The sequence below is a fragment of the Sipha flava genome, unplaced genomic scaffold (genome assembly GCF_003268045.1).
Source record: "Sipha flava isolate LNK unplaced genomic scaffold, YSA_version1 1_pilon_pilon, whole genome shotgun sequence".
Taxonomy (NCBI): Eukaryota; Metazoa; Arthropoda; class Insecta; order Hemiptera; family Aphididae; genus Sipha; species Sipha flava.
In genome coordinates this window covers 5,063,281-5,073,948 of record NW_020272783.1, presented here as the reverse complement: position 1 = coordinate 5,073,948, position 10,668 = coordinate 5,063,281, and the positions used below count along the sequence as shown (strand labels likewise).

Genomic DNA, 10,668 nt, shown 5'->3' with positions numbered 1-10,668 from the left:
TATATATATATATATACCTATAATAATAATTTAACTAGCTATACAATTAGCTTAAGAATAAACTATATAAAAGAGGTGTAGTTGTCTATGAATATATTTTACTAAAGTGCTTAATTTTTAGTTATGGTTGATGATTTTGATTTGATAGTACTTGATTCCAAATACATATCAAAAACAATGTTTAGAAAATTTTAATCAAAATGTACATTGAACACATTATTATTATTTATGAAACACATTTTAAAATTAAATGTACATTAAACATTAACATTTTGAATAATGAAATACCATAATTATCTTAATTAATAATATCTATAGTTTGTTCAAAATACTAGAAGTATATTCATTTTAAATATAGATAGTTTTATTATTGATTCTTTTTTAAAGTTTTGATTTAATGGTAAATTATTTATTCATTGTTATAATTAGTCTACAATAAAAATAAAGATACAATAAAAATAGCTTTTAGTGAATAAAGGCTCAAGGTAAATTTGTATAAAAATAAAACATTTGTTTCAGATCTAATGTTTCTTCAGTACTCATTCACAATAATTTACTGCTAGATGATGTCGAAACAGATTATATAAACAATGTATCACCAGATAATTCTGATCGTGAATCTAATCTCACTCGCTGTAATTCGGAATCATCAATGGATATGTTTGGTCAAAGCCAAAATACAGAACCTGAAGAGGAAGAAAACGAGCAATCTGATATTGAAATGAATTTAAACAGTAATAATGAACAGGTATAAATCAAAATTATCAATGAATTGTATTAATAATTAAATTTAAATGTTTCAAATTAGTTAAAAATGTATTATTTTTTGGTTGTAAATATTAATCACTATTATCATACTTACTACTTTTATAAATATTATTAACTTGTATAAATCATAAAATCAGTTCTGGAAATATATGTATAATTTAATATATATTATATTTAATATTTTCTGTATGTAATGTATTCAAGTCTGATTTCATTGATATAACATATTAACCCATGATATTATCATTCAAATTATAAATAATTAGATTATTTATAAGGGCTCATTAGCTCAAAGTATAATAAATACCACAATAATTTAAAGTATTTTAGTATATCATAGAATCCATTAAATGATTTGACTAACAACTAGTTAAGAGACTCAAATTAGTTTAGTTAAGTTAAGTTAAGCTAAGTTAAGGATAATTGTTTACGCCAAATTCAACATTTTGTTTTATTTTATATTTACATATCTGTACATTCCATATTATCTGATCATTATTATATTATTCTTATCTCATTATAAATTCACGTTTATATTTATGCAGATTATTATTAATACATTAATACCATTGTTAATCAACGATTGTGTTATCGCTTCTGTTATATAGAACACTGGATCATTATATTTAGATTTATACATATATTATAATTTTTATACAATTATAATTAATTATGTCTCAATACCGCGATTCAGTGGATATAAAAGCCCCAGTGACTCAACAAAAGTTGTAATTTACCTTCTTTCCAACATCAGAGTAAGACCTATCCGAGGCGACTTACACGACTAGGCAAGGAGGTTCTCCTCTCCTCCTCCCCCCCCCCACCGGTCCATATTTGTTCGAGTGGTTTTGCGAACTGAGCAATGTTGCAATAGTCAGAGTAATTCTGGCATAGCATCGTTTGTTTACGTAATCCACCCCATGGGGCAATAGTCAAAGTTATTCTGGCATTGCACCGGGTGGTCCAGACCGCTCGACCGTTTGGTTTTTTCCATCCATTTATCAACTGCGGAACATACCTGTTGTAATTATTATCTATTTTTATATTATTACAATCACTATAATCTGATTTTATAAATATCTTTGTTATTTTAATATTTTCTTTATTTTTTTTATGATTTTAATTACTTAATGTCATTCCGATAGTTTCGTCCAAACTGTTTTTAATATATATTATTTTAACCAAAAATATATCTAACTTTAAGTTAATACATGCAAATAGGTACTGCCAGTAAATTGGATTATGAATATAATAAAATTAAATATAACATAAAAAATAAATAAAAATTAACTGTATATATTTTCATTTAGTCTTACATAGTCAGCCCTGACATGATACAATTTGATGAAGCATTAATCTGTCAATACTAATAGTTGTTAAATTGTTTAATATAATTATTTTTAACTTAACATTTTATACTTTTGGTAAATAAACAATGCTTGTTATAACTGTTTGCAGATAACTGAAAGCATAAATGAACAGAGTGATAACATTGACTTCAGTAGTAGTTGTAGCTCTGATACTGATGATTTTATAGTTGGAACTCCAGAAAGAACTTTGTGAGTACTTTTTTAAATACATTTTTAGGATACATTATTACCATCTATGTATTAGGGTTGGAAAAAAAAACATCAATGTTTTAGGTCGATATATCGATGTTTTAACATCAATGATTTGTTTTCAATTAATTGATTAACATGTTCAAGGCCACACGTCTAAACTAAAGTTGACATAGGATTCTCTTTAGAAAAATCAATGTCAAGTATAGTTGACATGGTGTCCATTCATTTGTATACATAATTATTTGACTCTGATTTATTCTAATAAATATTATAATAACATGGTTTTTTAAACAGTTTTCTGTTTATCAATTGGTGTACTTGGTTTTAAAATCCAACAGCTGGATAGCGATATTAGTAGTGTTTATTGTAGGCATATATTGATACTGTATGATTCTTGCATATATTTACAATTTGTAATTGGATAGAGTAAATTCAAACCCTCCATAGTTTTGACTATAATAATAATGTCAGGTATAGACCGAGCAGACCAGATGATAAGATACTACCAGACTCCAAAGAAATAGTTACGTTGGTTTATTTAAGTTTTTTTTACACTATAGACATATGCTTATAGAATGCTAATTGTTTGTACAAGTACAAAAAAGTATGCCACATTTAGATTTTAGAAGAAATGTTACTTTAGTTGGTGTTATGTGTATTTACTTGGTATATAATTCCATATATTGTGTTTAATCCATAGATTGTTTATATTTCTAAAGATAATACATAATTCCATAGATATTATATAATCCATAGATTGTATATAATACCATAGATATAATATAATCCATAGATTGTATATAACACCATAGATATAATATAATCCATAGATTGTAGATAATTTCAAAGATAATTCTATAGATTGTATAAAACACCATAATAATATAATTCCATAGATTATATATAATTTCAAAGATATTATATAATTCTATAGATAATATTTAATCCATGGATTGTATATATTTCCAAATATATTATATAATCCATATATAATTCCAAAGATATATATAACTCCATAGATATAATCCATAGATTGTATTATATTCTATAGCATATATAATATCAATGGAATTATGTATTATCTTTGAAATTATATACAATCTATGGAATTATGTGTTATCTTTGAAATTATATTATATCTATGGTATTATATACAATGAAAATAAAATTAATCTAACCTAACCTAACCTAACCTAACCTAATTTTATAAATTTTATGTTGTGGTTTTTTATACGACTTTTCAAATTATGGGGTGGTCGTGAACGTGTTAAACATTGATGTTTATATTTGAAATTCAATTTTTTTTTTATTTGTATTATTTTAATATGCAGTATACAACGATCATTATACAGTATACAGTTATAATCAGGGCTCGTAAGTTCATGCACTAAAAATGTATAAATAAGCATGCAATAATGCTCTAACATTTGATCAAATATGCATTGAAAATGCTTAACTATGCACGAAAAAAATGTATAAGCATTTTTTTAAATAATAAGAATTATCCATTCATATTTTTAAAAGATATTTTTTTTTTCACTCCCACGCAAGCAGTCCGACAGTGCGCACGTGTTTCGATGCTTCTCTCGGATTATGCTTCATATTACCTCTGTTTCGTATCAGGAATAATTGCACTTTTGCTCAATACGACTCTTCTCCTTCAACGTCTTACCTGGGTAAATCTACACGTCACGGAAAGAGCTACCTCTCCAAAACACAGTTATATAATTTTTATGTGCTAGTCCTACTTAGTTGCTAAGTATCATAATTCATAACACACTTTTGTTACGTAACAACCACATGATTATATAACTACGCAAGTCCACGGTCACCGTATCGCGCGGCGATCTTTGGACCCTAGATAACTATAAGATAATAATAATCCCAGATAATAATGAGTTCAAAGCAATCATACACCCTCTTATAGCACTCCTCACCTCTGTCCTCTCAAATCTCACAAATATCAATAATGCCAATTAATTTTACATCAAAATCTCTCCTCATTCTAACTTGGAACCCGAACGGACTTGCAAATCATAAAAACGAAATCCTAGCCATACTCCAAACTTATAGGATTGATATTGCTCTCATTTCTGAAACACATTTTACTAACTCTTCAATCTTTAATTTACCTGGATATAAAACTTTCAAAACTAACCATCCGGATGGCACAGCTCAAGCTGGAGCTGCTATTATAGTGAGATCATCACTCTTTTTTTCTACCCTCTCCCCAATATCCAATCACCTCACATACAAGCCTGTGGCATTTCTTTAGCACTAAATGGTGCATCTATTAATATCTACGTAGTTTACAGCTCTCCTCGCCATACCATAACCCATAATCAATTCAACGACTTCTTCACTACTCTTGGCCAAAAATTTTCTATAGGGTGTGATATATTTATATATATATATATATATATATATGTTGAGGCTCTCATACTTTCCAGTCCTATGGAAGTTTTCTGTAATCATCATGATTCTCAAGCCAAAGAAACCGCCCGACTCTCCAAAATCATATAGACTAATTAGCTTACTCTTGTTATTCTCAAAAGTCTTAGAAAAAATTATTCTAAGCGTTTCCTACCAGTTATTGAATCTAACCTATCCAACTACCAATTTGGATTTCGACATAATCACTCAAACATTCACCAGATACATCGCTTAATTGACAACATCTACGCTTTGGAAAAAAAACTTATATGCACGGGTGTATTCCTTGACATGGCGTAAGTCTTTGACACAGTCTAGCATAAAGGACTCCTCCTTAAGCTTAAAACTATTTTACCCCTTACTAATATCTACTTTTAAATCTTACCTCCAAGACAGACACTCTGTCCATACAGGATCTGCCATTTCCAAAATATATTTAAATTTACATAAAATAATATGCGCTAATAACTCAAAAAAAAATAAACTATATGTCAAATATGCCAATACACACAAAACATGTAAAAACATACTCTTTTAAACTTAAGATTTTTATTACCATTGTTATGAAACGGATTTTTATCTCAATTAACGTATTTTCCAATGTAGCAAAGAAAACGTAAATGCATGAACTTACGAGCCCTGATTATAAATATTTAATATGTATTTAAAAATATAAGTTAAACAATAGTATTTTAACTCTTTAATTTATTATTTAATCAAGAAAATAGTATACTGTACATATAATAAGGTGTGCAACAGATGGCAGGTCTAGAGGCAAAAACATTTTTTTCTATGTTTTTAACTTTGATGTACTTAAGCATCTATGGTTTTTCACCGATACATTGAACACATCGATATTTTTAAAATTGATGTATCGATACATCGAAAATCAATGTTCAAACAATTTTATTTATCTCTACTATGTATTATATATTTTAGATTTTGAGTTAATCTTTAAATGATTTGGTTTTACAATGTTTTTCTTTTTGTGAATTCTAACTTGTGCAATCAAAAATTTTTTTTTTCTTTCATGTACCTATTTGAATTTGATATTTTAACCAAAATTTGCATTTTTGTAGTTATAAATGCCTAACATTTTAAATTTAAATATTTAAGGTTCAGAAATGTATGCAAGATTCTACAGTTTTAGTTAACAGAAAAAAGTTTTCCCAAAATTAACAAAATCAAATTCCAAAGTTGAATTTACTTATTTATATTTATTTTTTTGTGTTTAACCAAATTGATTATAAAATGTATAGGTTCTAATATATTAAGATCTTTAGATCCTGATCCACCTGACCTTCTTCACTCAGAATTGTTTTCGACAACCATGTTACATTGATTTTGAATGCCCTAAGAACAACTAACCTATTGGTCACCTGGTCCCTATATTTTACCCTACTCTTGTATCTTACAATTCCTTTTTTAATTTTTTCTTATTTTAGACTTTCTTCTATAAAAGTATCAATTACTGGAGTGCAAACCGATGCAGAAATAAATATTATAAAACAAATGGTTTATATGTTTAACTTACAAGCACAAACTAAGTGGACTTCAGACATTACTCACTTAGTTGCAGTTGTTCATCCTGATAATCGTTGTGATCCTACTAAAAAGTTTTTGAATGCAATTTTAAACCATTGTTACATTGTAAAATTTCAATGGGTTTTAGACTGTGTTGATAAAAAATCTTTATTACCTGAGGTATGTAATATTCAATTTTTGTAAATAATTTTAATATACTCAAATTCATCTTAGGAACAATATTTTCCACTTAATACATATGGTGAAGAATCTCCTTTGATTTCTGTAAAAGTGGGTCAAGGTCATATTGAATCACCATTGGAATGGTGTAAGAATTGTGGACTGCATTTTCATGATTCATTAAGGCTTTGTAATTCACTTAAACTCATGATTGTGAGAATTCAAATATCATTTATTTATTAAAATAAAAATAAATTTGATAATGTTTTGCTTCAATTCTTATTTTAAGGATCTGGCTAAAAAAGCTGGTTTTGTGGTGTATAATAAACTAGAAGATTTTAAGGATAGTCAGTTAAAGATGAGAATTATATTGTGTTACAACCATTCTGAAGATGAAAAAAATGAACAAAAACTACTACCTGATGATAAATTAATTAAGGGTAAGAAATTAATATTTTATTGTGTATTGAAATTATAAAAGAAGTGTAATGCTAGTCATAATTTGAGTAGGAAAGTACATTTGATCTTATCTTATTTGTTACTTTTTTCGTTTTTAAATATAGTGAAAAAACTGTACAAGCTTTTCCAAACTAGTTAAAGTGAAATAGTTTGTTTATAGATATAAAAATACAAATTAAAGTTATTATCATTATGAAGGTAGTGTAAACTTGTTTTACACACATTGTGATGTAAAACTGAGGGCCCGAAGACCTTGTACCAGGGGGGCTTACGTACATTTGAAACCCTCATAATCAAAAATTTATAACTTTTTGTAGAAGAAATATAACAGGAAAATAGTAATAATGATTTAATATTGATTTAATTTCTAATAAGTAAAATACATTTCAGTTTAAGATAAAGGTGTTTGTTTATATACCTCTTTTCAAAAGAGAACATATCGCTTGCGCGGCTGGTTTTGGTTCGGTGGCACGCATCCCCCACTAGTTGTTCAAAGCTCCTACCTAAGCAACGCCGGTCACGATGAGCGCGCTCCCGCTATACACCCGGTGCATTCCTATATAACTGTACTCGCTACACCGCCGCGCCTATTAGATATCTATTAATTGTGAATAAGTTATTGGAATTAGGTTTATACTCTTCGGCAAACTTTGATCGGCGACTATTCAATTTAGGTCTCGAAAAGGCGATTCAAGAAATAAATTATAGTCATCAAGTTGAGGTGGTAAATAAAGAAATAATATTGGCGTACGCAGATGATATTGTCATTTTAGGAAACACAAGACAAGATATCACCCAGACAATGTCTAACCTTGTGACGGCCAGTAAAAGAATGGGACTTTATATTAACGAAGAAAAAACAAAATTTATGGTACTTTCCAGAAGAGAAGATCAGCCTAATCTACTAATAGATAATTTCACATTTGAAAGTGTAGAAAGTTTTAAGTATCTAGGTGTGAATATAAACAATAAACATGACATGCATCAGGAAATACTTGAACGGTTAGCAAGTGGAAACTGATGCTACCATAGCATCCAAAAGTTATTGAAATCTAAATTGTTGTTGAGAAGGTCGAAAACACTGTTCTATATCAGTTATCTGAGACCAATAGTTACGTGTGAGACTTGGTCTACGACGAAAGGTGATAACAAAAAAACTGGCAATATTTGAAAGAAAGGTTCTGAGAAAAATGTTTGGCCCGGTGTACAATCTTGATCTAGGAACATTCGAAAGGCGGAAAAACGAACATTTGTACCAATTGTATGGAAAACCAACAATATTAACGTTTATAAGAACTAAGAGAATGAAGTGGTTTGGACATATTTGGAGAGCTGAAGATGATATACTAAAAAAGATCATAACCGCGACGATACAGAAAAAACGACCACTGGGTAGAACGCGAACGAGATGGAAGGATGCTGTGAAGAGAGACATTCAATTGGTGGATGCGAATGCGTCTGTTGAATTAGCACTCAACTAAGAAAGGTGGAGAGATTTACTTGTGTCAGCTCAGGCCCTTCAAAGACCGTTAAGCCGAAGAAAGAAGAAGGAGGAAATTTAAAAGATACTCTTATTTATACTTCCTCTATAAGCAAAATAATTTGCTATTTGTTAAACTAGTGGATTCAGATTTTTGGTATTTATGTTGAGGTATTTTAATAATTGTACATTGTATCATAAAAATCATGTTATGATATTACCTGATTACTGATTAGAAAAAATTAAACCGTTATATATATATATATATATATTATCAAGAAATATTTAATACTATACTATCATAATTTGAGTTGTGGTTAAAATTAATATAATGAAAATTGAAAACTACCACAAACCTTTATGGCAGTCTTTTATATTTAATTAAATATCAACATTTAAGAAGATTTGATCACAGATAAACATATTTTTAGTGAAATATAAAATAGTGTTTACAACAATTATGATATTTTTTTTGTATATATTATTTAGTATTATACACTAAAACATATTCTATGACAAGGTATATTAAAAGACTGTCCTAATATGTATAAAACTAATACAGAAAATTAATTATTTGTAATTTAAAATGTTATATATACATGCATGTAGTTATAACATTGATTATATTGTAATAAGTATTACCTCATGTTAAATCCAAATTTTTAAATATTCAAAAAACTTAAAATTATTGTAACATTATGTTTAACAAAATTATTTTTAACTTTTTTTTTTTTGTAGGTTGGATACATGATTATAAAGCTGTGACTTTAAGTTATGATTGGTTTGTGGATTGTATAATAAGTTATAAATTTGTTCCAATTAAAACTCAATACCAAATTTTGCCAATTGACCGCAATACTGTTATCTTAGAAGAAATGGATGAATCTCTTTTTGTATTTTCTAATGAGTAGTAAATTATCATTTAATTATTGACTTCTATGTACATATTTAAACAGTTAAGTTAGTTACTGTAATATTTGTTCAATATGTAATATATTTTGATTTAATTTTCTATGGATGTTTATAAAGAAAAATTGTTTATTTTTTACGATTTACTTTTTAAACTATAATAATAAAATATGAATAATTTTATGATACATACATTTTATTTTAAATATCATTGATTATGTCAGACAAGTTCAAAAACTGAGTAGGTAATTTAAAATTTTAATTGAAATATATTAAACATTGGTCAGTATAACAATATATAAGTCTTCATGTTATGACATTTCAGACTTTTAAGTCTGAAGATTGCATGGCTATCCTGTTAAAGAAGAGTTGCCAATTCGTGACTGAGGCATTGGTCAGAGCACGCAGGATTTTTAAATATTTTCTTTTTTTTTATATGATAGTTACAAAATAAGGGCAAAGAAAAAAAATATATATTATATATATTTAGAATTAAAATTTAATATTAATTAAAACTTTGTTGTCAAGAGAGCCATACGGCATAATACATACTCTGTCAAATAAAATTATAAAAAGAGAGTAATAATGATAGTAAAATTGTTGCGTGCTGGTACATGGGACCGGACAGTGCAACAAGAGATGAGGACACTCAACCATAACATTCGCAGAGTTTCAAGTCGGGGGTAGCGAATATTTTTACTGGGCCATACATGAGTATTAAGTTAACATTTTTAAGCTCAAATTTAAGCTTCAAATTATATTTAAACTTTAAACACAGAAAAGATTAGCTTGGTAGCAATACACTTTTTGGATAACCAACTTATTTTGTATTGAGCATTACCGGTGTGGCGGCCCAGCTTGGATCAGTTCGGCCCTTACAAATATATTTAAATCATCCAGGGGAAGTAAGAGCTCACCTTGTTGTCCCTGTGCGCAGGCCTATGCACCCAACTGTACAGCTTCGTGATCAATGTAGAATAATGATAGTATTTAAATAAATAACTCAAGAGTTTTAAAATATTAACTTTATTGAAATATTTCTAAGTCCAAATAATTAATTTATAAAATAAACTGACGTGAAGGTGCATGCATTAACAATACTAAAACACATCTGCATTAGGGCCTGTTTGGGACCATCTTATATACCCCAATCTCATGGGAATCTTTAATCGTTTGGTCATTTTACTCGTGTGCACCACCGGATGTGGTTATTGATATGTGAATTCCATATATGGAGTTTTCTCTGTTAGATAAAGATGTGGCCTATATTTAATAATTAATGCGTGTAACTTCTGATTATTTGTCACATATATATTCTAATATACTTATTTGTATGATTATTTTACACGTAAT

At 28.1% G+C, this 10,668-nt stretch overlaps 1 protein-coding gene across 1 annotated transcript in view; it reads left to right on the top strand.

The window, feature by feature from the left end:
* The window catches only part of LOC112682031, a gene marked incomplete in the record, with an annotated part of 10,771 nt that extends 1,351 nt beyond the window's left edge, over window positions 1-9,420 (top strand). Inside the window, 6 exon segments of the mRNA XM_025552485.1 lie at window positions 520-748; window positions 2,227-2,327; window positions 6,209-6,467; window positions 6,522-6,680; window positions 6,757-6,907; window positions 9,145-9,420. Coding sequence (XP_025408270.1) covers window positions 520-748; window positions 2,227-2,327; window positions 6,209-6,467; window positions 6,522-6,680; window positions 6,757-6,907; window positions 9,145-9,317 — 1,072 coding nt within the window.
* Between the last annotated feature and the right edge of the window lie 1,248 nt (window positions 9,421-10,668).